General features: G+C 44.5%; 6 protein-coding genes across 12 annotated transcripts; 3 read left to right on the top strand and 3 right to left on the bottom strand.

Moving 5' to 3' along the window:
- Positions 1-950: 950 nt before the first annotated feature.
- Positions 951-3,982, top strand: tmem268 (transmembrane protein 268). Of its 3 annotated transcripts, none has more exons than XM_061267814.1 (9): positions 951-1,143; positions 1,614-1,704; positions 1,840-1,867; positions 1,956-2,063; positions 2,149-2,301; positions 2,364-2,474; positions 2,536-2,625; positions 2,687-2,893; positions 3,075-3,982. In XM_061267814.1, the coding sequence occupies exons 2-9, from the start codon at positions 1,694-1,696 to the stop codon at positions 3,240-3,242; spliced, it is 876 nt and encodes a 291-aa protein (XP_061123798.1). In that variant the 5' UTR covers positions 951-1,143; positions 1,614-1,693; the 3' UTR covers positions 3,243-3,982. The 3 variants fall into 3 exon arrangements, with proteins under 3 accessions (XP_061123798.1, XP_061123796.1, XP_061123797.1); XM_061267812.1 differs by having other exon boundaries at positions 1,611-1,704; positions 1,773-1,867; XM_061267813.1 differs by having other exon boundaries at positions 953-1,143; positions 1,773-1,867.
- On the bottom strand, positions 3,791-7,923 carry prrt1 (proline-rich transmembrane protein 1). Of its 2 annotated transcripts, XM_061267817.1 has the most exons (5): positions 7,600-7,923; positions 6,708-6,900; positions 6,163-6,497; positions 5,896-6,087; positions 3,791-5,463 (listed from the first exon to the last, which is right to left on the bottom strand). In XM_061267817.1, the coding sequence occupies exons 2-5, from the start codon at positions 6,733-6,735 to the stop codon at positions 5,287-5,289; spliced, it is 732 nt and encodes a 243-aa protein (XP_061123801.1). In that variant the 5' UTR covers positions 6,736-6,900; positions 7,600-7,923; the 3' UTR covers positions 3,791-5,286. The 2 variants fall into 2 exon arrangements, with proteins under 2 accessions (XP_061123801.1, XP_061123802.1); XM_061267818.1 differs by lacking the exon at positions 6,708-6,900.
- Positions 7,924-8,077: 154 nt separating this feature from the next.
- Positions 8,078-15,381, bottom strand: skic2 (SKI2 subunit of superkiller complex). 2 transcript variants are annotated; one of them, XM_061267803.1, is made up of 30 exons: positions 15,319-15,381; positions 15,117-15,202; positions 14,717-14,835; positions 14,524-14,645; positions 14,329-14,446; positions 14,143-14,257; positions 13,979-14,053; positions 13,844-13,897; positions 13,607-13,770; positions 13,397-13,543; positions 13,182-13,327; positions 12,935-13,081; positions 12,790-12,874; positions 12,602-12,708; positions 12,386-12,532; positions 12,218-12,314; positions 11,939-12,151; positions 11,743-11,853; positions 11,546-11,657; positions 11,364-11,482; positions 11,155-11,286; positions 10,954-11,091; positions 10,767-10,871; positions 10,574-10,709; positions 10,281-10,407; positions 9,996-10,206; positions 9,823-9,933; positions 9,528-9,746; positions 9,040-9,180; positions 8,078-8,785 (listed from the first exon to the last, which is right to left on the bottom strand). In XM_061267803.1, the coding sequence occupies exons 2-30, from the start codon at positions 15,127-15,129 to the stop codon at positions 8,585-8,587; spliced, it is 3,732 nt and encodes a 1,243-aa protein (XP_061123787.1). In that variant the 5' UTR covers positions 15,130-15,202; positions 15,319-15,381; the 3' UTR covers positions 8,078-8,584. The 2 variants fall into 2 exon arrangements, with proteins under 2 accessions (XP_061123787.1, XP_061123786.1); XM_061267802.1 differs by lacking the exon at positions 15,319-15,381 and having other exon boundaries at positions 15,117-15,305.
- Positions 15,376-17,886, top strand: nelfe (negative elongation factor complex member E). Its single transcript, XM_061267811.1, has 11 exons — positions 15,376-15,420; positions 15,637-15,722; positions 15,861-15,930; positions 16,009-16,154; positions 16,265-16,339; positions 16,424-16,461; positions 16,539-16,939; positions 17,032-17,173; positions 17,250-17,304; positions 17,373-17,475; positions 17,567-17,886. The coding sequence occupies exons 2-11, from the start codon at positions 15,648-15,650 to the stop codon at positions 17,641-17,643; spliced, it is 1,182 nt and encodes a 393-aa protein (XP_061123795.1). The 5' UTR covers positions 15,376-15,420; positions 15,637-15,647; the 3' UTR covers positions 17,644-17,886.
- Positions 17,887-17,934: 48 nt separating this feature from the next.
- Positions 17,935-20,878, bottom strand: LOC133144840 (zinc finger and BTB domain-containing protein 12-like). Of its 3 annotated transcripts, none has more exons than XM_061267808.1 (5): positions 20,538-20,878; positions 20,024-20,232; positions 19,756-19,950; positions 19,349-19,504; positions 17,935-19,258 (listed from the first exon to the last, which is right to left on the bottom strand). In XM_061267808.1, exons 2-5 carry the CDS (start codon positions 20,225-20,227, stop codon positions 18,221-18,223), a joined length of 1,593 nt encoding a protein of 530 aa, XP_061123792.1. In that variant the 5' UTR covers positions 20,228-20,232; positions 20,538-20,878; the 3' UTR covers positions 17,935-18,220. The 3 variants fall into 3 exon arrangements, with proteins under 3 accessions (XP_061123792.1, XP_061123790.1, XP_061123793.1); XM_061267806.1 differs by having other exon boundaries at positions 20,532-20,877; XM_061267809.1 differs by lacking the exon at positions 19,349-19,504 and having other exon boundaries at positions 20,532-20,878.
- LOC133144838 (histone-lysine N-methyltransferase EHMT2-like) lies at positions 20,833-27,408 on the top strand. The gene is made up of 26 exons (XM_061267804.1): positions 20,833-20,935; positions 21,396-21,453; positions 21,532-21,666; positions 21,737-21,963; positions 22,034-22,100; positions 22,173-22,231; positions 22,317-22,437; positions 22,559-22,642; positions 22,749-22,885; positions 23,026-23,169; positions 23,238-23,557; positions 23,691-23,927; positions 23,992-24,074; positions 24,144-24,250; positions 24,504-24,626; positions 24,715-24,816; positions 24,969-25,073; positions 25,197-25,351; positions 25,444-25,611; positions 25,698-25,842; positions 25,912-25,989; positions 26,067-26,182; positions 26,268-26,354; positions 26,421-26,499; positions 26,566-26,741; positions 26,871-27,408. Exons 1-26 carry the CDS (start codon positions 20,909-20,911, stop codon positions 27,046-27,048), a joined length of 3,318 nt encoding a protein of 1,105 aa, XP_061123788.1. The 5' UTR covers positions 20,833-20,908; the 3' UTR covers positions 27,049-27,408.
- Positions 27,409-27,426: the final 18 nt, after the last annotated feature.

The following is a 27,426-nucleotide window of genomic DNA, read 5'->3' as shown; positions in this document are numbered from 1 at the left end:
ATCGATGGAAACGTATTTGTAAATTACAGACACACACAGTGACTATCATAATATTATTATGATAAACATGATTTTAACTCTGCATATGTGTAATTTCTGGTCATGTTTTACTTGGATATAAAACAATAATAATATTGTTAATAATAATAATAACCAGGTCTAATCTCCAGAAGATGACTGGAGGTAAACAATTAAGTAATTTTTGTGTTTTTTGCTCAGTGAGTTTTTTGGACAATGGTTGCTAAATACTTTGACCACACGGTGGCAGTAATTGACCTAAAACAAATAAGGACATCTTGCTAGAGACATGATATAGTACAATAAATCCACAGCTAATAATAATGCAATAATGATAACAATGATGTCAACTGGAGTTTTGATTAAATATATTTAAGGCTGTGGAAATAGAAGGGCATTAAAAACTGTAAATCCCAAATAGTCAATGATTTCAACATTTTTGTGAGAAGGTTTAAAATGAAAGTAAAGATCTGATTCTTAGGGTGATACAGAAAGGCAACCTCTTAGAAATGCTGCCTGAGGAAGCTTTTAACAATGTAACTGTAAAAGGGTCAGATAACAGGCTGAAAAAAAGCTAAACCAAACAAAAGTGCTGTTTACTCTTTGATAAAGAAATATAGACCAATACACCCAACTTATAAAATAAAACGTTGCACTCCCAATTTTTTAAAGCAAGTAGAGAGTTTGAATGCAACTTTTTGCTACTTATTCTCATCTTGTCATCCTTGTAGTCTCAAACAATAAACTAGTTTTCTCAGTCTTCTGTATCTGAGTGACTCATAATACAAACAGGAACAAATACAAATGGAGCACAATATGTAATTATGAAAAACATGTACGACATGTCCCATTCAAAGTGCTCCAAATTCTCCCATCGAACATGTTATGATGAAACGTGAACAGCATTCCAGTAGTCATGAGGCCGAGCTGAGCTGAGTCACACGCTAAGAGAGAAAGCGAGAGAGAGCACAAGAGAGAAGCTGAACGCCGTACCCAAGTGTGAAAGTCAAATATAGTGCACGCCTCAGTCAGACTGACCTGCTCTCAAAACATTGCAATGTTGCTCCATCAAGCAGCAACAGCTAAGATCATCCTCGTTTTGTCCTCATGAAGGATTTTGAGCAGGTAAGGAGTGTTTTATTATGTTTGCTTCTATTTTAATAAGACTTAGAAGAAGGGAAAAATTTAGTTGCGATTTGAATGTGTGTTCCTTTTTCCGTTGAAACACACTTATGCAACTGCACACATTGTTTTGTGAAACTTTAAGCAGTCTTGATGCCTGTGTAACTTTCTTTGCGAGTGGTGTCAATTATTTTGAATTCCCAACAAAAAATAGAATTTTGTCAACTTTTTCTTTTGCAAGTAGCTGTTCTAGTCGTCTGACTTGAATTCGATGACATGTTGCATCTCGACTTCCTCCTTTGCATTCACGATAAATAAATTGCAACTTCATGCTCGCTTTCAGTCGCCATGCGTTCTATTGTCTGCATGTGATTCAATTGGCTAGAGTGAGATTACGAAATGATGATAGATATTTATTGATGCTAAATCTGACATACACAATTTATACAGTCAGTTTGTTCTCCTCTGAGCAGATGGAGGACAAGAATGCTGATGTGATGATGGAGGAGAGTGACGTGGATGAAGCTCAATCACAAACAAACAACAAACCTAAATGGGCAAATGGTAATACCGGCATACTTTACATTTTGCCTGTAGTCATTTTTCTGATCTATTTTTTTTCCTGCTCTTAGGTCAGTGTGTTCTGACAATTCCAAGCCATTCTTTAATCAACCCCACTTTTGATCTTTCACTATGCAGCCCTACTTTGGAGAGGAAAGGCTTCCAGGTCTCCCGCTACACACACATTCACAAAAATACATCTTATTCCGTGACCAAATGCAATATATACATATTGTTTTGTCTTATCGAGTTAGATTCCAAACGCGGACATTGAAGTTCCCCTGAAAACAGCCCTGGATGTTCCTTCAGTCAGAAGATTCATGATTTTCAACTCGTCCCTTTTCCATTTTATAATGGCGCCGGTAAATATGATCAGTACTTTCCAACACAGAGAAAAAGTCATTGACTTACACAAATGGATCTCCTGTGCATATTTGCTCCTTGCAGTTTCTTTATGTCGTTTTGTGGTGTGCCGTCTTCTCCACCCTGCGCCTTTATATGACCCTCAGCGACTACTGGATCTTATGTCTGTGTGTCAGTCTGATCTCCATTCTCCTCACCACTCTCATCATCTTTGTTCTCAACCGGAATAAAAAAGAGGTAAAATAAACACATCTGAGTTCGGTGTCAATCAAACAAATATACGCTTCCATCGATGTCAGATCAACATCAACTTGGATGTGCGGCTGATTCCCGTGAACGAGACCATGGTCAAGCACAAGCTGCTGGTGGCTGTTGCCGACTGGGTGTACAACTGCAAAGGAAGCATGCAGGTTGCTCATCGAAAATCAACCCATGGAGTTCAAATTACGACATATATTTATTTCCTCCTAGCTTTACTTTGTCTATTGGGACATGGCTCGTTGTTTGGAAACGCTGACGGAAACGTTGGAGGAGCACAGTTCAGCGGGCATTGACACCCGGGTGAGTTATTTGGCTTTTAAACATGGTCGGTCAACATCATTGAATGGCTATTTCTTGCCAGAGCAAGCTAAAGAAGAAAATGTCCCATCTCGTCCTGGTGGCTGAAGTTCCCGGCGGGGACTGTGAAGAAAATCACACAGGGGTGGAAGAAAGTTCAGAAGAGCAGAGGCCTCTGCTGAACGATGACGCAGGAGACTGCACTTCCTCTTCTTCTTGGAAAGTCACAACCAATTACAGTCTCCTTCCTGATGCTTCCTTACCTGCTCAGGTAAGAGAAGCAAGAACTATTTGGGCCAAATAAGCTCAGTTCCTTGACACCAAGATTCCACAAGATGGCGACTATTTGAAACTCCTCAGTCCACCTCAACCATTCCACAAAATAAAAGTATTGTTGGTCTAACTGAAAACATTTTTTGGGGCAAATATCACGAATTGCTCTTTTGCTGTAGACTCGAGCCCACCAGCTGTTGATGACCTACAGCGCCGCCTATGTGAAGCTGCTGGTGTCTGATAAGCTCTCCGTGCCGTCTAATCGTCGCCTCCAAGTGCCGAGGAACCACTCCCCCACTGCGCCGTTCTGCCTCTGCCAGTTCATCAAAATGACAATTCTTGACTAGCACAGCAATAGTGGATATAAAAAGTCTACACCCCCCCCCAGGGCACATACAACCCGGAAATGATCTAAATGATGAGCCTTGTTATATGGCATGCACTGTTTCCCAACCACGCGGTGTGCTCACCTAGTTGGCTCATAATGAAGGAGAACAGAGAGGGGCATGCACATGAGGCCACTTTCAACAATTTCACAGACGCTGGCACTCCTCAGGAGGCTAAATGGCCATCTGTGATGCCGTGCACACAAAGCTGGCTCAGCCTCCATCTCTTTCTTTGCATTCGAAGTGACTCAGACTGACCTTACCTGTAAACGTAATGTCGACATCAAGATGTGAATCTTTAATCCCAAAAAATGAAGTGATTATGCACAAGATAGGGAGACAATCTGTATTAGTGTTTGAGAGCAAGAGGAGAAAAAGACAGGCAGAGGAAAACGGGTCAGCTATAAATAGCTTTTTTAGCGAGAGGTTGGAGACACACACAGAGGTGGAAAAAAAAAACAAACGTCACACACCCAAGAAAGAAAAAGATGCTGTCTTCTTCAAGTTGCCCGAGTTAATTCGTATCATTTATTCATATCTCAAAACAACTCTATGTAACATCTTCATAAATAAATGATCACTCTTTAACAAAACCGGGTACATTTTGAATTGACTTGTCAGCTGCCTCCTTGGAAAGAAAGAAAAGTCGCTGCTTTATGACAAGGTCGAATGAAATCAAATAAAGCCCACGATAAATTGAAGGTGGGGGACTATTTTTTTTGCAAAGCGGCATTTTGGCACTCTTATCTAAACTAGAATGTTTAGTACAAACACACTCCTATCTGTGCATTACACACTTAACAGCAACGCGGCTGTGCAATTCATGCTTTTAAATTCCTATTAGTAACGGGCTGCAGTGTAACTTACAAAATAAACATTTGAATGGCTTGACATGAATGTTCTGTGTATAATAGCAAAATAGATTCACTTTTCTTAGCAATTCTTAGCAAATAAATGATCTGAATATAGACTGCCAAAAAAAAACAGTTTAGGTCCAGGGACGATGGATAAAATAGAATTTTCACAAAGTGCTAGAAAGCAGTTTAGGCATTATTATAATTATTTTTGTCTCGCTCTTCTATCATAAACATTCATTTGAATCACCCTTCGCTGTTGATTGCTACGTAAAAACAACCATATTGAAGGAAATCACACCTCACCGCACAGAATAACGGCAGAAGATTGTGTAAATATGTGCACATGAATCCTCCATATTTAAAATAAATCCAAACAAATTGAGAACGGCATGCAAGCTTCTATTGTCTCCTAATCATCGCTACCACGTCGTGTCTAGGCGCAACACAATATAGGCCGATACGCTTCTAAAAACAATATATCAAACGAGCCATTTTTTGTTCACCAAATAAATCATTTGGGAAAAACACTTTTGGAAATGTTATACTGCTTCACGACAAATGCATTTATTGTCATGCACTACTAAGAAGCGGCATCATTCTAATACTAATAATACTGTGAGGTATTCAATTCAAGCCAATTTTAACACAAAGTAAAAGTCTGGCACATCGATAAATCTCTCTCTCTCTATATCGATTTTTAAGAAATACACAAACTGGCGCATATTATATGTATATCTTGACAGCAGCAAATACAAAACATCTTCCAAATAAATCATCCTGTTTGGCCTTGTTGCCATTTTGTCAACTAGCCTACATCTGATGCATTAAATGTGTATTGATCGGCTCCTCTTGACACTTAATTTGAAGTCTCTTACACAAGTGCACCATCAATAAATACAATAGCAGCACAGTTTCAACATGGCACAGTTACCCCCCCACAATACATATTGGTTGAATATATTTTTGTATTTGGCATTTGGATATCCAGCGTAATTGGTTATTTTGGCTGTCGATGTGTATGTTGGATGGCAGCATGTTTTGTTGTGTGATTGTGTGAGCCAGCCTAGTGTAGCCGCAAGCAATAGCAGCGCATATTATCAGTGCTCCATGTAATTATCTAAGCTGATGTTTAAAACCCCGCCCCCTCATTACGGCTCCCAGTCGTCATCGTGATGCTGCGAGGCAATTATGACCACCACGGTGAGGATGGTGCACAGCACGATGGAGGCGATGCCGACCGCCAGGCTGATGAAGGAGAAATTGCGGGCCTCGCGGGATGCGATCTCCGCCGTCACCATGTCACCTCTGGCGATGGCCGTACGCACCTAAACCAAGATGGAAAGACATTTTAAATGCCGGGGTGACGCAATGACTCGTCTCAGTAGCGAGATAATGAATGAATTTTCAAACAGCTTTCCATAGGAAGTCACATTTGAATATTACGTAACGAGATGCACGAGTGGGTGCAACACAGATCAATGTCACTGAGCGTGCAGAAAGAAAGAGGCCACGTGGCACTGCATCTACACACTAAAGTCAGGCCCAGGCCTTGTCAGCTCGACTCAACTCAAAGCGAGTTGAGCAGAGTGAGTGTGGGGGGGGGGGGGGGTGGTGGGGGGAAAACATCCCCTCCAGTTGCTCCCTAAATGGTGCTGTTATGTAATGTTGGGTGCCTGCACAGTCTGTTGATTGCACAAACATGGATGGATGAATAGAAATACAGACGTGAGGTGTCAAACTACACCCGCCGCACTCACCTGTACAGCTTTAATAATGGCGATGATCCCAGTGGGCCAGAAGCAGCACACGGTGGTGAGCACGGCGATGGGCAAGTAGTCGTGCGGCGGCCGGCGATCCATTAAGGTGATGTTGGGAGGCATTTGCATGGGGTGAATCTGACCCGGCTGCATTGCTGGGTGACCTCCCGTTGCGGCCATGTAAGGCTGCCCCTGTAATGTCGAATGATTCTTTTCAAAATTGTTCATTCTGCATCACATTTTCGTGTTGGTGGGAGAAAGTCTCACCGAGGCCATGGGGTAGACAGGAACGTAAGCGGTGCACGGCTGCAGCTGCAGAGGGTACCCAGGATGGAGGTATCCCACTGGAGGATGATGAGGCATGGCTCCTCCAGGGCCCTGAGTCTGGACTGTGTAGCCTTGTAGGGCCCCCGGGGGTCCCGTGGTGTTACAATGGAACTGAGTCTCTTGGAGGTATCCCTCCGAACCCGGGGGCGGAGGTGGCGGGGGATAGCCGGGCTGGGCGCCGGGTGGCATGTTGGGGTGCTGCGGTACATTAGGGTCCTGCGGGCCCGGGATGTACGGAGGGGGCTGCATTGTCTGACGGTTGGAGTCGTCAAGGCCTGCGATTGGATGGATGGATAAAAGAAGGGAAAGGTGTGTCATGAGAATGGAGTGATGTCATTAAAAATCAATTTGATCGGATAAGCGCCACGTCAAGCAGTGTTGGCTGTGAATCCGGGTCGCTTACCCACAATCCTCAGCGCTAAACCAGTTAAATATAGAAAATGAGAGAAATTCAATTTGTGCTCTTTGGTGACAAACGAACACACCTCTCTTTGTGAATGTGGGACTCCTCATGTGACTGAGATGTTTTACAAGTGGCTATTTGGAAGGACATGTTGAGCATGGATGAGGTGGGAGAGCACAACAGCTGCATGATGAAGGATGACGACTTGCGGTCAGGGACCGACTTTACATAAGAGTCCAACTGTCTCTCACGCACACACAGAGGCAAGAATGGGACTGGAAACAGATGCAAAGAGGTCGAAAACGAGGAAGATATGGCTGGGGACCTTTGGCACACAACACACCGAGTCCAATCAAATTTATTGTCATTGCACAAATACACAGCAATGCATGAATGTCTTATTTCACATTTTAAAACCTTGAGGAGGGAACACCAATGCCTTATCTTCTCCAAAGCCCCATCACCTCATGATTATTGCTATTTCTGTGAATTGATCAAATCCCAAATTACTTGTCAGCATCAGAAGAAACGCGTGGCAATGACTGAAAATTACGAATTAAAATCAATCAATATTTTTGACCTGCTATGCCTAAACTATCCAAAGATGGGGGGTGCATTCCGACGCATTTCATTTCCAACCGTGACGTGTGTCTTTATTTAATCTTCAATTCACAGCATCATTATGGCAGCTTGCACGCCCACGTAATGCCACAAGAATGTTGATTGAAGGCTAATGATGTCATGAAACGACCAAATCCAATGGAAGAAAACACTTGAAATTACGTTTATAGCAGAAGTGCGATAACGGAAGGGGGGGGGGGGGGGGGATAATTTAAGGTAAGGCCGCATGATGTTTCTCCGGTGGCAGCACCCACGCAGCGCGTGGAGGCAAAAAATGCGCACGTCGAATTGCCATAAAGACGCGCTGCGCAAAATAAATAAATAAAATGCGCAATGCAATAAATTGATTTTACCGTGTTTTTCCGACATGCCTCTCTCTCTCTATCCTCCTCCTCCTCTAAAAGGATGTTGTTGTCACCAATCCCGATAAAGGGTGGGTAAAATTCCTTCCCCAAAAAAATGCGCAACGGTGCTGAGTTCTATTCCAAAGGCGTGTGGGTCATTCTCAAAATGCTATCATCTTCAAGAGCACTGATAACCTGAGCTCTGGCTCTCCTGGAACACTGCGCCTATCTCTGCTCTTGCGCGTGCGCGCGTGCGTGCGTGTGTGAAACAAGCTTGTCCTCCCTCCAACATGAATATGAAATCAATCAGCCTCCCAGAGATGGTTGTCTTAAAGCGACAGTCGGCGCAGGCATTGAGCTGGAACATCCCATTAGAACTCAATAAAGAGGCTGGATTCGGATTAGCTGTTCTCCCCCTCCCCAATCTTCTTTTAAATTATTTTACAGCGCATGTTCTTTTTTTAACAAACAACTAAAATACACCCACTTGAGAATTTGCACGTCATTTTTACTACAGTACAATCATTTACAAAGCGAGAATTTACAAATGAAATTTTGCAGCATAATGGTGATTTCCTGCAAAAAAAAAAATGGGTGTGACTGATAAGGCCCAATAAGGTCAGTTGAGATAGAGAGGCGCAATGAAAACAGGAAGACCAAAGCCAGAATTGAACCCGACAGACTGTGAGGCGGTTGTGCTAACCAGTGCTCCACCGTAAATATTAATACAAATATTTTAAGACATATAGGGTGCAGGTAAATCCTTGATTGCCAATCCGTGAGCATGCAGGGGCTACTGTAAATATTATTTATTGTGCATCATTATTAATTTGTTGCAGATCCTGATGAGTGTGACTTGGTCATAATCGAGTCATGCAGAACAAAGTTTGTGAATTTCACAGCGAGTTGTTTCAATGCATTTGCCTCTCAATGGTCAATCTATCCTGTCTGCGTGGCGGCAACGTGCCTTGAGCACATGTCCACCCTCCATCTCTCAGTGGGTGTAGAGGGAGGCGGTAAAAACAATGTCCCTCCGGATGGCGAGCGAGGCCTTCTCCATCTTGCTTCCCAGCACCGAGTCTCCCACGATGCGAGCGGCCTGGCGCACCTCCTTCAGCACCTCATCCAGACGCTGGATGCAGCGCACCACCGTGCCCTCCTGGACGTCCGTCAGCTGGGCGATCTCAGCGAACGGCTATGGTTGATAATAAATGGAGGTGAGACGAATTGTTTTTTTTTGATTAATCACCATTGGGGTTGGAACTACTTCTAAATATAGACTAAACTGGTTACTCAGAGTAGCCACAGGTCATCATGGAGTTTGCATGTGCCCTATTAGTAAGCATTAAATCAGACTTATATAATACACACATGTCATAATAATGATTTATTTGGTTGACCTGATTTTTAATGGTAGAAATATCCAATATACTGTAGTACAGCACTCACCATGCCTCTGGCCCAGCAGTACACCACCTCTGTCAGGCCAAACTTGAACTGGCCCACAAATTCCTCCGCTGTTTGTGGTAAGCCGCAATCCCTTTGTAACTCTCCTATGCGCTTTGCAACTGACAACACGCGATCAATACCCTGGGTAGGAAAAATAAAGGAGTGATGAGTCAACTAACAGGATCCAATGGATCGATAAATTCCACCTACTATTTTTGGGTGAGAGGATATGACTCACTTGTTGCTACTGAGAAATACTACTGCCATTTTTTCCAAGAATCAATTTTGCTGCTTACCTGAGCATGACGACTAGACATGATTAATTTAAGACCCGATAGAGCATTTTCATGTACCCAAGGTGGACCTTCACAAAACATGAGTGAATTAAGGGAACACAAGTGAAGCATGATGTTCTGAAATCAAATCTAAGAATAAGCGAGTCATACAAAGCGGAGGCAGTTCACATGACATCATCGCTTCCGCCTCACCTCCCGTAAAGTATTGGTGATGTGCGGCTCCACTTGCGTCTTCTGCGTGAAGACCAAACAGGACAGCAGGGCGGCGCTCTCTTCGGGCGCCAGCGGACTCAGAGCGTTCTCAAACAGCAGCTCGGTGAGCAGCAGCTCGTGGCTGCTGATCTGACAAGCCACCCGGCCTTTGAGCTGAACGGCGCCGCCGCTGTCCACGTATTGAAGCGACTGCAGCACCTGAGACGGGGCCCGCGGGAAAATACAGTGAGCTCATCAGCGTGGAAATATTTTGAGAATGACATTTGAAGTCAACCTTGATCCTCTGATGGTACTCTGGCAGCAGGGATAATGACTGATCTGAGACCAGGAAAAGCAGTCTATCCAGCTCCTCTTGTACACTCATCCTCTCCTGAACTTTAGCAAACTGAAACACGCGCAAAGAATATTCTGTATACCAAAACGTCACTTTAAAGTTTCAAGCCACACCTGCTCTGCAAAGGTCGGCGAGTGAATGCAGTTGAATTCTCGCAGGCTGTCCTGCAGCACGCGGAGACGCATGGAGGCCTCCACCACGTCGACATTCTTCAACTGGAGGTCGTTGACTGGGTCCAGGGTGACGATGCCGCCTGCGTTAGCCTCGGCCAATCGCAGGAGCTCTTGCGTCGCCGTGGAGATGGCTTGACCGGGTGGTTCGGTCCTGGTGGGCCAGATAGGACGGCTTTCACCCACTGAGGCGAACATTCCCGTTCCTCTCAAAGTTGTGTATCAAACCTAAATCGGGGCTGTTGTCTCTTATGATAGTTGTCGATGATCCTGTCGGGAATCACTTTGAGGGTCTTCAATGTGATGCCGGTGATGTCCTCTGGCTTTAACTTCTGCACTGTGTGGCAGCATGGACCTGGAGATACTTGCGGGTTTACTCAAATTATTCATAGAGGGGAAAAATTCCCCATAAGAATGGAAAATCACGGAAAATAAAGAATCACAGCGCCATCTGCTGGTCTTCAATCATTCCCAAAAATAGAGAGTCCGGTACACTGCTCAGACAAATCCAACAGACCAACCTTCAGGGATGAAAAGCGCCGTATTGTAGAGATGAGGAGGAGCTCGACCGTCGCCGCCGTTTCCTTCCGCTTCCTCGTTGCCTTTGTCGCATAAGATGAGCGTTGTGAAGGTGCGATTCACCGCATCGCTGGACACCTGCGGAGGAAAAGCAGTCAACGTGTGCCCTCATGATGAAACAATCCAAAAACCCACCTGCAGGATAACTCCCAGAGCGTTGAGATGCTGCTTGTTGTTCACCACCACAACCCGGCCCACGGACAAAGCTTTCAGCCCATTGACCGACTCCAGAATTGCACGCTGGAGCCAAAGACAACAAGTCAGACTGGCGCTTATATCAGGAGCGCTAAAAGGATGTGGTTGAATTGTGCGTCAGCGCCACCTGGAGGATTTTTCTTGTGGTCCGTAGCTCTGTCACTGTGTGGTAGTACGGCAGCAAATCAGATAGCTGGCCCTCGCTGGCGGCGACGGGCAGAGTGGACAATATCTCCTTAAGCTGGCTGATCCTCTTTTCATGTGCCTAGAGGAGGTACAGAATGACAAACTGCTGTTGTTGACCACAGCTCACGCCGTGAGGATCTACCTGAGTGTCTCTGTGGTTTTCCGAAAAGCTTCTCCTCATCATGTCGGTCACATGAAGAGCCTCGACTCGCAGCAGGTTGAGGATCATGGTGTAAGTCAGTCGGAATTGCGAGTGAAGCGTGGTGGGCTTGCCCTGGATGATAGAGATGTGACATCAAAATAAAAATAAAAAAAGAATGATGCTGTCAAATGCCACACAAAGGTCCTCACCAGCATCATGACATGAAGCTCTGACATTTCGTGAACGCCAGCTTTACACAGAATGATGACCGTGCCCGTGGCGTCAAGACCTCTCCTGCCTGCTCTGCCCGCCATTTGAATATATTCACCTAAAAAGACATCCAAATGTCAACATTGCGCCGAGACGACCGCTTTCGGGTCGGGTGGCGTACCGGGGAGAAGATTCCTAAAGCCGCTTCCATCATGCTTTCGGATGCTGTCGAAAACCACAGTCCTGGCGGGCATGTTTACTCCCATCGCAAACGTCTCGGTTGCAAACAGCACCTAAAATGATGACGTGGATTTTTTAAAAGGTGCCTATTTTGGTTTGTAATATAAAAAAAAACACCGATTAATTACAAATACTCACTTTTACGAGGCCTCTTGAGAAGAGCATTTCAATAACCTCCTTCAATATGGGCAGGATTCCACTATGATGGACTGCTACTCCTCTTTTCAGCAGATCCCTCATGAGTAAGATCTGAAGAAAATGATATAATTTTATTTTATGGGCTCTTTAGAAAATAAATGAATGGACAAGTTGTGTAAAATAATATCCTCGCTACCTGAGGCAGCTGTCTGTCCCCCCCTCTGAGGCGACTCAGGCTCTTTTGGAAGAACGAGTGGATCTCAGCCTTCTCGATGGACGTGGTCATGTCCATGGAGTCCAGCGAACGGGCGTTGTCATCGCAGCGCGTGCGTGAGAAGGTGAACGCCACCACGGGGGTCTGCTGCCGCTGGGTCAGGAAGTGCAAAAGGGTGAGCCACACCGCTCGGTCCTAAAAATGGAGACAAGGGTGAGAAAGGAGAATGAGCTTTCTAACTGGGAGATTTAAAATACTTACTTGACTAGCTGTGGTGTTCTGCGATGGAGTTTTGGTGCCAAAAGATTGGGCATATTTGCTGGTGCGCTCTTTCTTGGCATCCACAGCTGCGTAATAACTGAAAATGGACAGTAAAGGTCACAATTTTGGACAAAATCCACTGATAAGAAGACAAAAAGATGGCGGTACCCTTTTGTAAGGAAGTTTCCTGTAGGATCCAATAGCAAGAACATCTCTTTCTGGGTCTTTGTGTTGTTTCCAGTGTACAAATAATGCTCCAAAGGCACGGGCCTCTTCAATGTGCTGATCACGTAAATGTGCTTCTTCTTAATGCGTCTGGAAAGTTCCACAGTCCAGATTTGTACAGCTTCAGTCGTTAGTTGAGTGTGAACGTCGAGAACCTACCCGATCCATTCGCTGAACTCCAGAGCGTTTGGCACTGTGGCACTCAGGAGAATGATGCTTACGTGGTCAGGTAACATGATGAGAACTTCTTCCCAAACCACTCCTCTCTGTTCAAGTTAAGGAAAATAGAAAAGCTTGCTATTAAATCGGAATATTTTTTGAAATGGGTGCTTATGTAAATCTCTGACCTCTGCATCATTAATATAATGAACCTCATCAAATATGACCCACTCCAAATCTCTGATGACCTCTGAACCGTTGTAAAGCATTGACCTGGAAGTAAACAGAAAAATCTCAGTTTTATAGTTTAAAAAAAAAAAAAAGTAAGAATACCTGAGGATCTCCGTGGTCATGATGAGACATGAAGACTCTGGACTGAGCTGGACATCACCTGTGAGGAGACCCACATCCCCAAAGGTGCTCTTAAAGTCTCTGAACTTCTGATTGGACAAAGCTTTGATCGGGGAAGTGTAGATGGTCCTATGGTGAGACACGATTCAAATAATTCCATCAATTCCTCAAAATGTGTCCTTTTAAGTAAACAAAGGCGCTTTTTTTTTTCTTCTCTGCAAATACACACCTGGTCATGTGTTTCTGTGAGAGAGCAATGGCGTATTCAGCCACCACCGTTTTGCCAGCCGACGTGTGCGCCGCTACAAACACGGAGTCGTGAGCCTCCAGTCGTAATATGGCTTGTTTCTGGAAGACATCCAGCTCAAACGGCCACTACGGAAGCAGAGGAAGGGGATGAAGATTACATCAAAATAAAACCAGGAGCACCAGGAAAAAGTGTACCTTAAAAGCCGGATGAGGAATACGTTTGTGGAAATCTGCACAGGGGGAACTTATGTCGACGGGAATGGCCCATTTTTTTGTTTCTTCCGGCTTCTCACTCTGGTTTGACTTTCCCTTGCCGGACCGAGAGGAGGAGGACGAAGCATCCTGATGGCAGAGAGATAGCAATGTGAAATGTGTGAGATATTAAAAACGGAGTAAATCCAGTACTTGGATGCCTAGGTCTTCAAGGCTGTTTGTCCTGGGAAGTTTGGCGGCCTCTTCTTGTCCTTGGCTTTCCTCCTTTGCTTCTGCCTCAGCCTCCAAGTCGATGACATCATCAGAGGTTGACAGCAGTGACATGAGGTTGACTTCAGGTTTTACTATTTTAGTTCCTTCATGATGCACATTGGGGGGAAAAAAAAACATAAGTAATCAGAATGTAGCTTAAGCAACATGTCGACAAACCTCTGTCGGTGAAGTCCATTCCAGCTTTCAAACCAGGAGGAACTTGGAGCAAATCTGTCGGTGATAGATAAAGAAACTCAAATAACGCACATCTTGGAAATACGGAATAGTTTGAATTATTTTGACAAAGCTCACCATTCTCAAAGTCTATGTCTTGTTCCAGTTCGGACTTAGTCTTGATTTGGTCCAGAGTAAGTTCCTCCATCCCACCTATGAGATTTTTTTTTTTTTTTTTTTTTTTTAATAAATAAATCAATTTGCAGATTCTGAGGATTTTTAACTTGATGTATTTATTTCACCAGGCAGGAAGGGGTAGTTTGTGTTGCTTCCTCTCAGGCTCTCGGAAGGAGGTCCAGGTTTCCGTTGTAATGACAGCGAGTTCTTTGCCGAAAGACCCGTGTTCTCCAATGAAACCTAAACATCAATATTACAAATAATAAACTCACACGGACTTCAAAAATATCATAGCATAGGAGGGAAAATACTTCTGTGAAATCCAGCAGCATCCCTGTCGTTGGATCTCGGATGACGGAGAGTCCAGAATTTAGCGAAGACAAAGTGCAGTTGAGCAGAGAGTCGACATTCACCTTTCTGTTTGTCACTCTGGAAGAGACAACAATTGAGAAGATTCTAAACCTCCTCCTATGGTAATACAATTTTTTTTTGCTGGGAATACGCACTTTAGAAACCTTTGGAAAGCAAAGTCTGTGTCGTGTAAAGGAAGCCAGCCAGGATCTTGTAAAAATTGTTTCTTGACTTCAGCCTCCAGGCTCAGACTGGTGGGGGGAAGCCCGTTGGGGAGCTGATGAGGGAAATATATGACATGAGTCGCTCAAAAACTGTTGATCCTCCGGACCCAGCAATAATACTGACCGTGGTCTGTGGAGGAAAAGGCAAGCCCGGGGAGGGATGTGTGATGACTTCAAACCTCCCAGAGCATCCCATCTCCAACAAGGACAGAGGAAGATCCAGAGGACCTGGAGGGGGTACATCTACAAAGAGGCAAAAGTAAACAAAAGCAACATTCAAGAAAAACTACTTCAATTGGTGGAACACTTTTTCCTCTAATAAAAACACTGACACACTCAACAATGACTTAATAATTTCGTTGTTAAAGCCTAAAGCGTTGGTGCTTGCTAAATAAAATCATCACAGAAACTGGCTCATCGTACTCATGCAACAGAAGTGAGGGCTCTCATAATAAGGCACGATTATTCTCCAATTTGGTCATTTGATCGAACTGTCGTTACGTTTCTGATCATTTTAAACTTACTTATTCTGTCCATATTGTCTTATCAATGGTGCTGAGTTGTAGCATTTATTTGCTTCGGAAGTAGCTTGGGAAATAAACGGAAGTGGCTTGAAAACAAAGGTAAATATGCTCAATTTAAGTACGAATTCACTGTCAAAACGACTAAAATATGAATAAAAACTTAACATATGTTTTAAAGAATATAATATGAACTGCCACATACAAAATAGGTCCGATTTAGTGAATTCTGCCCCCCCCCTCCTCCTCGCGTAAAGACTGACGTCATATTTACGCGACTGTTTTTGTTCAGCGGTCTGCAAATTTGGTAAGCAGGCGATTTGGAGTATTGCAGATTAATTGTATTAAAAATATGCAAAAACAGCGTAACGATGATACATTCGGAGAATTATTAGCTTCAGAAATATGTTTAGTCACGTATTGTTATCATTTTTATTATCGCAGTCGTTATTCAGCTCATGTCGTCTGAGTTGTTGTCAATTTGAATGACGAGAATCATTTGTTTTTCTTTTGTTTAATATAGCAACTTCCATCATGGTTGTGTTTCCATCTTCGCTAACGGAGGAAGAAGAAGCTTTGCAAAAGAAGTATGCGAAGCTCAAGAAAAAGGTAAAGAGGGAATCACATCTTGTATTGTTTTCGACAAATAATCAATTGCTAGCTGGATTTTTTTTTATATATATCATCTCTCGTGTTATGTTTTTTATTTCTGAGATATCTTAATTTTTTTTTTTTTTTGCGTTTTAGAAAAAGGCACTGCTCGCTCTTAAGAAGCAGAATACAACCAACCAGACAAACCCGAGTGGATTAAAACGGAGTAAGTGAATTTGAATCAGTGGCACAAACTGAGTCTTTACTTCTTTGTTATTTATATTTTGTCATCACTTGCTCACAGCACTTTCAGACCAGCCTGTTGTTGACACGGCGACAGCAACTGAGCAAGCAAAGATGTTGATCAAATCAGGGGCCATCAGCGCCATCAAGTCGGAGAACAAGAACTCGGGCTTTAAACGCTCTCGTACGCTGGAGATTAAACTCAAGGTAAAATACTGTCCCTCTTTTTACATATTGATTGACATAAACTTCTTGCCTCGCTTTATTTTGTTTTAGTAAGATTTTCTCCAATGTTTATTTTTTTAAAAACATGACAGGATCCTGAAAAGGGCCCAGTTCCAGCTTTCTTACCTTTCCAAAGGAGCGTTTCTACAGACGAAGAGCTACCTGAGGTAATGTGCAGTATGTTATGCATGACACTATAATATTTGATATTTATGATATAGGTTAACAAATTTCCCATGTTTTATTTTCAGTCTGGAAGGAGATCCCACCGGAAGTCACTTTATGAAAGGTAGTACTCCTTCTTTGTGAAGAAAAAGTGAAACAACGAACTGTTGTCTTAAAATATTTCTCGGCATTTGCCCACAGCTTTGTCAGTTCAAGTGACAGATACCGCGATGAAGATGATGGAGGAATGTCCTCCAGCCGAGAGATGGATAGAGACCGGGAGAGAGAGCGAGAGAGGGACCGGGAGCGTGACAGGGAGCGTGACCGCGAGAGGGATCGAGATCGAGAAAAGGAGAGAGAACGAGAACGTGAGCGGGACAAGGATCGAGAGCGGGACAAGGATCGAGAGCGGGACAAGGATCGAGAGCGGGACAAGGATCGAGAGCGGGACAAGGATCGAGAGCGGGACAGGGATCGAGAACGTGATAGGCCGAGGGAGCGGGATCGGGAAAAGGACAGGGAGAGAGACCGGAGCAGAGAGCGAAGCGCTGAGATGGATCGGGATCGTGAGGTGGATAAAGAGCGCGATGGAACTTTCAGACGTGAGTAACCATTCTGTTGATTGATTTTGTTTGTGTATGTGTGACAAGTTGCTTCATCGCTTGATTTGTAAATATGTTCCTCACTTGATCAGGGTCGGATTCATATCCCGAACGTAGAGTCAGAAAAGGGAATACGGTGTACGTTTACGGCTCGGGGCTCTCCGAGGACAGCATGCGTTCGGCTTTCTCTCAACACGGCAACATCATCGACCTCTCCATGGATAACCCACGCAAGTAGGCAACGTCATCTAACTGCTTTTATGATTTGTACTTTGGGTGTGTTAGTCACCATTAATATTTTGATTTCTAGTTGTGCATTCATTACGTTTGAGAAGATGGAGTCTGCAGACCAGGCAGTAGTTGAGGTTGGTAGATGATGCTCCAGAATACTGTTGAGAAAATATTTTGTAAATATTATCAAACTCGCATTCAGCTAAACGGGAGCACAGTAGGAGATGTTCACATCAAAGTCAGCATTGCCAGGAAGCAACCCATGTTGGACGCTGCCACCGGCAAGTCCGTGTGGGCTTCTCTGGGTAAACACTCACTCGTTCAGATTCTTTTTTTTTTTTTTTTACCTCCATTTGCATCTATTTTAATCTGCATATTTGCCTCCCTCATTTACAGCTGTGCATAACAGCACCAAAGGCTCTTACAGGGACAAGAGGAACCAGGTCGTGTACAGTGAAGATTTCCTGGAGTGAAACAAAATGGCGACGATTATTCATTTGTATTATACCTTTGCTTTTTTCTCATTACAACCTGACGGCTATCAATGGCTGACGATTTATTTTTCACCTTTTTTTTTTTACGTCAAAAACATCTAGAATTGAGTGTTTGGCTTTTCTCAAGAGGACGCCAAGAACGTTATGTCGCATGTCTTGTGCTTATTGTCAGTACCAATGACAAAGGTACAGTGCTGAATAAATAAATGGCTCAAAATCCAAGTGCATGAATGACTTTTGAAACGTTACAACAGTAAATTAACAGGAAAGCAGACCTCAAACATTTATTTCTTTGAACAAGGCAGTGTACAACAAGTGACAGACAGGCCCGGAAGATTCCTCCGGATCGCGCTTACATGGAATACAATATTTACAGACATTAAAACCAGTGATTTTTTTTTAAGGCATCAAAATATTTTTAAAAATGTCAATTTTTAGACATTGTACAAAACAATAAAATCAGTTGAAGATTAAAATTACGCTCACATTTAAAAGGCCTCACAGCTAAACTATGTTCACGTGATGAAAAATGGTTTAGCCTTAAATTCTTTGGTTTTCAGGACGTTTGCTCAGTAACCGGACATTCTTGTGCTTCTTCTCGTATCCTCCCGAGCGTTCTCTCCCTCTCCTCTTGCTCGTGGATGGAATTCTGCACTGTTGTTTTGCCGTGCTGCTCTTTCAGGTGGCGCCGTAACGCGGGCTTGTGAGCGAAGCGGGCGTTGCAATACGCGCAGCGATGAGGCCGCTCGCCGCTGTGGAGGTTCATGTGGTCGATGAGCGTGGACCTCTGGGTGAAGCCCTTGGAACACAGGGGGCACTGATGGGGTTTGCCGTTGCCTCGGTGCAAGGCCATGTGGCGGTTCAGGTTGTACGAATGGTGGAATTGCTTGTCGCAGAAGGGGCAGGAGTAAACCTGGTGGGCGGAGCAATAGTGCATGGCAAGGGCGTGGGTCGAGGGGCACGTCACACCGCAGTGCTCGCAGATGACGGGCCCGGTTACGCTGGACGTGGAGCCCACCACGGCGACCGACTCGTCCCCTCCCTCGCTCGTGCCGGGATTCAACGCGCAACTCCCCTCGCCGCCGTCGCCAGACTCGTCCACTGCGAAATGGGTCAGACTGCTGGCGGCCAGCGGCAACGACTTATCCCCCCGAGTGTCGTCTAAACTTAAGTCCAATCGCGGGAGGTCGACTGAGAAAAAATTCCCCGTCTTGAGCCCTTCGCTCAAGTCCATCCCAAAGCCGCCAGAGGTCCCTGCGAGGTACCACAAATCTTGAGAGGCTGATCGAGGAGTTTTTTTCTCTTGAGACGACACCCAGCGCCTCCTCTTGAAACCCCTCCCCATCGCTCTCCCTCGGCCTCGGACGGGTTCTGACAACTTGTGTCTGGAAGATCGCGGTCCATCAGTGCCGCCATCTTGAGCTGTTAAGTCATATTCTGCCATCGCCCCGTCTTCTGGGGGGGTTAGGGCATCCTTACGCGTATCGGTGGGAGCTCCGGACTCTTCCTCCTTTACAATGTTCTGCTCTTCATCAGAGATGTACACTTGGAACACATCTCGGTGGCCGTCTCCTCCTTGGTCTGATGGATTAACCTGTCCCCAAAAATAGAGATAGAGTTCAGATAACATCTAAAGCATCCAATATTGACACCACTACTGGCTGGCAAGTGGGAACATGCATACTTTCACACATGTTTGGCCATCATTGCGCTGATGATTGTCCTGTGCGCTGTTCTCTTCCACCAAGTGGACTTCAGGGCGGCCGCTTAGGGGGGATGCGATGGAATGAATGCTGCCACTGACAATCACGGGCTGAGGTGGGCCCTGCTCTGTAGTTATCTGGAACATAATGTAAGCTCTGGGTCTTGGATCAGCTGCCCTGAAAAAATGTCCGGATTCTTTTCTCGCTCTGACATATTGATTTGAGTAGGCCATTTGAAAATCAATAAGGTCTCATTGAATGGCTAGGTCGTTCATCTTCTGTTGGACATCATTGAGACTCAATATGGTGCTTGGTTGCAGATTTGTTTCCTGAATATCTTGGAAAATGTTTTTTTGTTGTTATACAATTCTTATTTTGAAAGACTAACCTTCAGTGGATTGGGATTTTTCTGCTGCATGTACCTCTTCAGAGCATCACGGCATCGCTCGACAATATATTCCATCTGCAGGTAACTTGCCGCAGTCAAGTAGTTGACTATCTCCTCTGGTTTAAATTGGAGGACACCAGTGTAGCAGGACTGTAGCAGATCACACATAACTGAAGAGCTGTGCAGCATGGACACCTAGACATTTGTGGGGAAACAGAGGATTGTTTAGATCAGGACAACAGATACTAAGCCATTGTGCATTCTTGACCTGAAGCTTGGAGGAAGGGTTGAGGAGGAACTGGTCTCTCAGGAAGGGTGAGCATGCAGCCAGGACTACCTTGTGTCCCCGGAATGTTTGGTTGTTGCTGCTCAATATGGTGACATCACAAAAATGCTGGCGAGATCTCAAAGAATTCATGTGCTTGAGGGTCATGTCCCCATGGCCGGGCAAGCGGAAACACAGCATCTCCATCGTGTCTGAGATGGAGCATTTAGATATCACTTGCAGAAGAAAGCTTATTTTGGCATCTTATGCAAGTTTAATGAACTAAATATCATAATTTAGATAATTGATCAGGAGGTTCCCAAAATTCAATGACTCCAAAACCATGAATCAATGTGATGAACGATGTTATTGATAACTATTTCTCCTTCACAGCTAATGCACGCAGCTAACGTTAGCAAACAAGTTAGCTTGCTGTGCATCTGACCACTCACGCACAATCAAAACATCCTCACTTGACATCCTGCAGAATTTAACTTTTGCATGAACTCACCTTCACCTTATTCCGTCGAGTGTACCAAACCGATGTAGTTATATCTGTGTTTTCACAAAACAGGCGCTGATTTGTTTTCGTTACAATCTTTTCCGTTCCTTTCGCTGCTTGCTACTCCAGCCAGTCTGTTTACTTTACGACCTCTCGGACCGAAGAGCATCTCGAGACAAGAGCAGTAAAACACCGTAACAGGTACCAGACTGACTTTGAGTCGGTTATATCGTTCACTTTCGCTATGGTCGTCTTAAGCGTGAGCATTGATTACTGATTTCCGATCAGCGAGATTTAAATCAATAACGTCGGAGACCGGGGAGGCGGGGCTTACCACGTGACGTAAGCACGTTCACATTCACATACGTCGACGCTCATTGGGAAAAATGTCGGCATCCGAGTCTGCGACAAAGGTAGCAAATAACAGTCATTACACCAGAAAATACATTTTATACGTTTGAAAATAGCAAAATAAGACGCTTAAGGCGCAGTCGTGTCTGAATATGCAGCGTTTTACGTTTTGGTGACAGTAGCTGCTTGCTTCCATGTTGTGCAAAACTGCTAGCAAATGTGATGTTAGCTAGTAACAATGCTGTGTATAAGATATGTATGATTCTGTTTCGCTGTGATATTTTTTTTTTTTTGTAGAGGACGTGACCTAATTTGTTGTTTGGTCATGTTTTCAGTCGCTCTTTTATGATGCTTAAGTTTGGACTCCTTTTGTTTTTGCTCGATTTTTGCGACAATAATGGCGGCATTTCACGTAAACACTAATACGATTGGTTGAAAATTCAAACTCAACGCAAATATATTATGATTTATGCAAATATAGTGATATTTATATTTTTATATAATCTCTTGTTTATTCCCTAGGAGTCTCCAGAAGAAAATGTCTCAGAGTCCATAGCTGGGCCAAGTCAAGTCGAACAGGGTATTTACCTCCTTTAGTTTATATTCTTTGTGTGCAAGAGGTTGATACACGTTTTAATAAATGACATTTTCCTTTCAGATGATGCTGACATCACCATAGATGCCGTTGTCGGAAAAGCAGAGCCAGCGACACAGGTGCTGACTTCTCAGGAGCCTGCAAAGGATGCTGATGGAGAGGATGGCGCGTCCTCCCCGCATAACAAACCACCTCCAGGTGATATTTTGCTTCTGAATATCCACCATTTCCCACATCAACATCCCTACATTTAACTTCTTCCTTACAGGATATGCAGCTAAATCCATACCCGGGACCTCCTCCTTGTTGTCCTCTTCTCCTTCTACATCTATGACGCTCTCCCCAGGCCGAGCAAAGATGAGTGTTTTTGGTCCTATTAGTACGAAACCTGTCCTGCCATCTCCGCCTCCAAGTTCCTCCTCTCCTTCTGCCTTATCGGAATCACCCAAAATCCATCGGGCACGTAAAACAATGTCCCGGCTATCACCAATGCAGGTAGATCTCTTTTATATAAACGATTAAAGCGGGGCCCAGCATTTAACGCTCTAACTCAGCGATAATACAGATGAGCCAAACTGACACGCCTACCAGACCTGTGACTCCATCCGGATCTTCAGCCGACACTGAAACTGGTGAGCATAAATATTTAGAAATAATACGTTTTGCTGTGTCATTAAAAAAATGTAATGAGCCTTTTTTGACAGTTGGAAAAAAAAGAAAACTTGAGAAGTCTGATAGTTTTTCTGACAAGACGCAAAAAATGGTAAGTCAAAGATGGAAAGTCACGCAGAAAAATTGTCAGAATGCTGACGTATATCAGGAGCATTGAAACAAAATATTCTTGTTAGGAATCGGACTGTGACTCACAAAGAGACGCACTGATTCAGAACAAGTCTGAAGAGTTTCCATGGAAACAGGTGGATCAGGGGAAAGATAGAATCAAGTCTCCTGTGCTGGAGACAGTTGGAGGTGAGTGCCATGAATGAAGTCTAATGTATTGATGACCATAAAAACGTTCTTCTACTCATTAAATCTGGTCTGCATATTATCACTGACCAACAATAAAATGTGAAATTTCGGGTTCCGGCAGGAAGGTCGACTGAGTACACAGAGGTGCCTTTAGGCGCGTTGAACATCGCTGCTGCCGACAGCCTGACACTCTCCCCTCATCATGGTAGGTTTATTCGACTCTACTTTTCTCATCGTTTGCGACGATGACAATCCGATATAGCCAACTGGATCGTCGGAAAGTCTAAAATGGCCGCGTGTGTTTGTCGCAGAGGGAAGCGATGGAGGGGACACCGAGCGGCTGGAGGAGCTTCCCCTTTGTAGCTGCCGAATGGAAGCGCCTCGTGTTGACAGCGCCAACCATCGTGCCAGTAGACAGTGTATGGCCACTGAGAGCAGCAATGGAGAGGTTTGTGACCACACATGAAAGATTCCACGAGAAGGCGCACTGGCCCGTCAAGATCTTCTGTTTTCTTTTGAACATGATCACATTTGTTTATATGTAAATCACAAGCTCGCTGTCTGTCAATGTTTTGTTGAATCTGCCAGCTGAGGGCTTGCACCAATGTGACGACCAAAGGAGAAACCATGCGTCCATCTAGCCAGGTGCCCCTTATGGTGCTTTGCGAAACCCATCGCGCCCACATGGTGAAACACCACTGCTGTCCCGGTTGTGGTTTCTTTTGCATAGCAGTAAGTTGTTGGCACTTATTGTGATCTTCAAAACGGCGCCCGTGTTCATCCAAATTTTCTTCTTCAAGGGAACATTCCTTGAATGCTGCCCGGACCAGCGCATCGCCCACCGTTTCCACCGTGGGTGTGTCACGGTACTTGGGGGCGGGCGGAGCAGAGAAAACGGCGGAATGCTTTTCTGTCCCCACTGCGGCGAGGATGCAAGCGAGGCTCAAGAGGTCACCATGCCTCCCTTCAACGCGGCCACGGCATCCGCAAGCATGGTCGTCACCATGTCGGCGTCCTCCACCACCACGCCGTCTTTGCCGCCCACTGTCCCTTCGGCGCCGTCTCTCGCAGCCTCCACGGGAGGAATGAAAGATGGGAAGATGCCTGAAAGACCTGTCAGGTAAGAAGAAGGCCAAACTGGTCACCGTTTTAAAAAGCATTAAAGGATAATACATGAGAAAGAAAAGTACAGCTAAAAAAGATCAATCTTTTGCATATATGCAGTACTTCTTACCATCAACTGCCTTCACCAGTGCACGTATGCGCAGCCATGGAATGGCCATAGTAACAGTCGAGCAACAGCAGCCACCCCAGCCCGTGCCCTCAACTGCATCCGCCGCCGCCACCGTGCCCCCTCCCGAGGAGGGCGTGGACAGCGTGGGGCCGTCTGTGTGTATGCCAAATGGGAAACCGGTTTGCGCCAGCGCTCTTCCGCCAGGAGCCAGCAGGACGGCACTACAAAAGGCTATTCTCACTCAGGATACTGAAAGGTATTAAATTCATGTTCACAATGCAAAAAATAAGGCTGGATGAAATTTTTTTTTCCCCCCCTAGGAGAAAGAAATTAAGGTTCCACCCACGTCAACTTTATCCTGCTGTCAAACAAGGCGAAGTCCAGAGAGTTTTGCTCATGCTAAGTATGTCAAAAAGGATCCTGTAAACTTGCGCAGTGTGGTGTTCATGGTTTTGTGTATGATGTGTTCAAGTGGAGGGCATTGATCCCGCATACCAGCCTGAATCTCAGAATCGACGCTCTGCTCTGCATGCTGCGGCTCAAAGAGGCCTTTTGGAAGTCTGCTACATCCTGCTGCAAGTGTGTGAGGCCATCTTGGAGATCTTGAAGACAAATTATTTCCAAACATTTTCCTGTACATATTCTCCTTTGACTATCTATAAATGGCAGAAATAATCCTGCTCAAACATTTGGAAGTAATTTGCGGCACTTTAGTGGCAAGTGTATGCTGACTCCATCTAATCTGAGTCCATCCATATTATCCCTGAATCTTGTCTGATTTATCGATCTTTTCCACATTTTTGGCACGAACTAAATAAGTTTCTACTGACAGGCGGGTGCTCAAATTGATGCTCAGGACAAGGACCTGAGAACACCACTACTAGAAGCCATCATCAACAATCACATAGAGCTGACTCGATACCTCATCCAAAATGGGGCTTGCGTCTACCATGTTGTGAGTATCTGTTGTTGCCCAAAGTAAACGTTTATATTTTTCATCAAGAATAATTCAATTTTGTTGTCTGTTTTTGTTTTTTCTTCAGGAGGAGGATGGATATACTGGTCTCCACCATGCAGCCAAACAGGGCAACCTTGAAATTGTCAACGTACTGCTGGAGACAGGACAGGTGGATGTAAATGCACAGGTAAAGAAAAGGCAGAAAAGCTTCAGGGCATGCTCAATTTCTTTTTTTTAGCCTCTTATCGCCAAAAGTACACGTCTTAAATTATTCACAAACTCCATGCTGTCACTCATGCATGCAAAAACACCACACTGACGCATTTTTGGGCATCCCAGGATAACGGTGGTTGGACGCCAATCATCTGGGCTGCAGAACACAAACACGTGGACGTGATCAAAGTGCTCCTGAACCGAGGAGCTGACGTGACTATTAATGACAAGGTGAGCTCTTATCGTCTCATCATAAAGGCCTCTCCCAAAATTGGTTTAAAATAAGCACTCTGGTCACCTTCTAGATGTATTTTTGTATTTTGACCTAAAAAAACACGAATGTTTCCCCTTTAGGAGCTGAATGTATGTCTCCATTGGGCAGCTTACGCAGGAAATGTGGATATCGCAGAGATGGTTTTGAACGCTGGTTGTTCCCTTGCCTCAGTCAACGTGCACGGCGACACGCCACTCCACATCGCCGCAAGAGAAGGATACTTAGATTGTGTCACGTGAGTCACGCCTGAGCCACATTATTCTTCAGCTGAATAATCAAATGACTCAATCACATGACTTTGGGATATTCCGCGTGTTTTCGTTTCAGCTTGTTTCTCTCGAGAGGTGCCGACATCGACACTATTAACAGGGAAGGGGACACGCCTCTCACCCTTGCACGTCCCGACACTCCGGTATGGGTTGCGCTCCAGATCAACAGGAAGATACGAAGAGGAATAACCAATCGCGTGCTTAGGACCGAAAGAATTATATGCAGGTTGGTGTTGTTGACATTTGAAATGCTCACTTCCTGTCAACACTTGTATTTTTATCGGCAAACTCATTATTGCCGTACTTTCCTAGCGACATTGCGCAAGGCTACGAGAACGCACCCATTCCATGTGTAAATGCAGTAGATGACGAAGGCTGTCCGTCAGACTACAAATACGTTTCAGAAAACTGTGAAACGTCAGCGATGAACATCGACCGTAACATCACACATTTACAGGTAAGATTCTTTTTTTTTACTAGTATTCCACTCTAAAAGAAGCTAAGCTACTCTGTCATGTTTTCTCAGCACTGTGGCTGCACTGATGATTGTTCCTCCAGCAACTGCCTTTGTGGGCAGCTCAGCATCCGCTGCTGGTATGACAAGGTAAAACCAAAATGGATCTGGTTTGAAATTCAAATACGAGTATAATAAAAGTACTCTTGTTGTTTTTATTTGAACAGGATCAGCGATTGCTTCAAGAATTTAACAAGATTGAACCTCCTCTCATTTTCGAATGCAACATGGCCTGTTCTTGTCACCGGACATGCAAGAATAGAGTGGTACAGGCTGGCATCAAGTAAATACTAAACATATATTTTTTTAATTGTATTTGCATCACCTTTAGTCTACTGCACTAAACGTATCAAATCTCGTTCCCTCAGAGTTCGCCTTCAACTCTACAGGACAGAGAAGATGGGCTGGGGTGTCAGAGCGTTGCAAGACATTCCCCAGGGAAGCTTCATTTGCGAGTAAGAGGGGGACCCTCCAGTCTCTTTGGTGTTTTTTCCACGTTTTACTATCGTTATTACTTGCAGATATGTGGGAGAGCTCATCTCAGATGCAGAAGCGGACGTTAGAGAGGATGACTCCTACCTTTTTGACCTGGACAATAAAGTAAGAATTAGCGTACAAGATATCCTGCTCCATTGATGTCTAACACATCCTGTGTGTTCTCTGAAGGACGGGGAGGTGTACTGTATTGATGCCCGTTACTACGGAAACATCAGCCGCTTCATCAACCACCTTTGTGACCCCAACCTCATCCCGGTGCGCGTTTTCATGCTGCACCAGGACCTGCGATTTCCTCGCATCGCTTTCTTCAGCTCCAGAGACATCCATAGTGGCCAAGAGCTCGGGTGAGATGTGTTATGATGGATGTCAGCTATAGTATGTTCTGCCAGTGCTTCCGTTAGATAGCTGTGATTTTGGTTGCCATACATGTGACACTGACTAGAGTTTTCTAATATATGTTGTTTCGCCCATAGGTTTGACTATGGAGATCGTTTTTGGGACATTAAGAGTAAATACTTTACCTGCCAGTGTGGCTCGGAGAAATGCAAACACTCTGCGGAGGCCATTGCTTTGGAGCAGAGCAGATTGGCTCCACTGCAGACCAGTCCTGAGTTGGGAGCAGACTGTGGGTTGACTCTTCCCAGCATTTAATGACAAAAATGGGATTTTTATTTCCTGTATCAACGTTATCACAGTGCTTTTTACTTTCTTCCATTTTTGCCAGATTTTCAATGTCACTCATCATTTCCTCTGTGCCGAACATGAAATGCCAATTTTGTTTACATACTGTATGCTTGTTGTTGAACAACATATATTTGACAGGTTCTAGCATTAATGTGCCATTGTTTAGCTTGTGTTCTACATTTTCTTTGGTGCTGTTTTTGTACACTCTCATGCAGAAATCCAATGACCACTCATGTATTGGAGGCATGGTGTATCCATTTGTTTGGCCTTTTATTAGTTGTAATGTTTATTATATGCATTTAAAATAATAAATTTGCATAAAATGTTTTCATGTAGAATCCTTCA

Source organism: Syngnathus typhle, linkage group LG20 (genome assembly GCF_033458585.1).
Source record: "Syngnathus typhle isolate RoL2023-S1 ecotype Sweden linkage group LG20, RoL_Styp_1.0, whole genome shotgun sequence".
NCBI lineage: Eukaryota > Metazoa > Chordata > Actinopteri > Syngnathiformes > Syngnathidae > Syngnathus > Syngnathus typhle.
The sequence above is the reverse complement of the archived record's forward strand: the minus strand, read 5'-3'. Positions and strand labels throughout refer to the sequence as shown.

What these genes read in the sequence shown, in the direction of transcription:
- skic2 (XM_061267803.1), bottom strand. An exon ending in GAGTTCAGCGAATGGATCGG is followed by an intron (nt 12,533 to 12,601) that starts GTAGGTTCTCGA and finishes GGAACTTTCCAG; the next exon opens with ACGCATTAAGAAGAAGCACA. An exon ending in AAAACCACAGAGACACTCAG is followed by an intron (nt 11,092 to 11,154) that starts GTAGATCCTCAC and finishes TACCTCCTCTAG; the next exon opens with GCACATGAAAAGAGGATCAG.
- LOC133144838 (XM_061267804.1), top strand. Translation starts at nt 20,909, where the DNA reads ATGTCGGCATCCGAGTCTGCGACAAAG. An exon ending in CTGAGAGCAGCAATGGAGAG is followed by an intron (nt 22,886 to 23,025) that starts GTTTGTGACCAC and finishes TGAATCTGCCAG; the next exon opens with CTGAGGGCTTGCACCAATGT. An exon ending in TTTTTGACCTGGACAATAAA is followed by an intron (nt 26,500 to 26,565) that starts GTAAGAATTAGC and finishes TGTTCTCTGAAG; the next exon opens with GACGGGGAGGTGTACTGTAT.
- LOC133144840 (XM_061267808.1), bottom strand. Translation starts at nt 20,227, where the DNA reads ATGGAGATGCTGTGTTTCCGCTTGCCCGGCCATGGGGACATGACCCTC. An exon ending in AAAATCCCAATCCACTGAAG is followed by an intron (nt 19,505 to 19,755) that starts GTTAGTCTTTCA and finishes ATTATGTTCCAG; the next exon opens with ATAACTACAGAGCAGGGCCC. An exon ending in ATGGCCAAACATGTGTGAAA is followed by an intron (nt 19,259 to 19,348) that starts GTATGCATGTTC and finishes TTTTGGGGACAG; the next exon opens with GTTAATCCATCAGACCAAGG.
- prrt1 (XM_061267817.1), bottom strand. Translation starts at nt 6,735, where the DNA reads ATGAGGAGTCCCACATTCACAAAGAGAG. An exon ending in TCCCACATTCACAAAGAGAG is followed by an intron (nt 6,498 to 6,707) that starts GTGTGTTCGTTT and finishes ATCCAATCGCAG; the next exon opens with GCCTTGACGACTCCAACCGT. An exon ending in CCATTATTAAAGCTGTACAG is followed by an intron (nt 5,464 to 5,895) that starts GTGAGTGCGGCG and finishes ATCTTGGTTTAG; the next exon opens with GTGCGTACGGCCATCGCCAG.
- nelfe (XM_061267811.1), top strand. Translation starts at nt 15,648, where the DNA reads ATGGTTGTGTTTCCATCTTCGCTAACGGAGGAAGAAGAAGCTTTGCAA. An exon ending in CAGACGAAGAGCTACCTGAG is followed by an intron (nt 16,340 to 16,423) that starts GTAATGTGCAGT and finishes TTTTATTTTCAG; the next exon opens with TCTGGAAGGAGATCCCACCG. An exon ending in GTCCGTGTGGGCTTCTCTGG is followed by an intron (nt 17,476 to 17,566) that starts GTAAACACTCAC and finishes CCTCATTTACAG; the next exon opens with CTGTGCATAACAGCACCAAA.
- tmem268 (XM_061267812.1), top strand. An exon ending in ACTGCAAAGGAAGCATGCAG is followed by an intron (nt 2,475 to 2,535) that starts GTTGCTCATCGA and finishes ATTTCCTCCTAG; the next exon opens with CTTTACTTTGTCTATTGGGA. An exon ending in CAGCGGGCATTGACACCCGG is followed by an intron (nt 2,626 to 2,686) that starts GTGAGTTATTTG and finishes ATTTCTTGCCAG; the next exon opens with AGCAAGCTAAAGAAGAAAAT.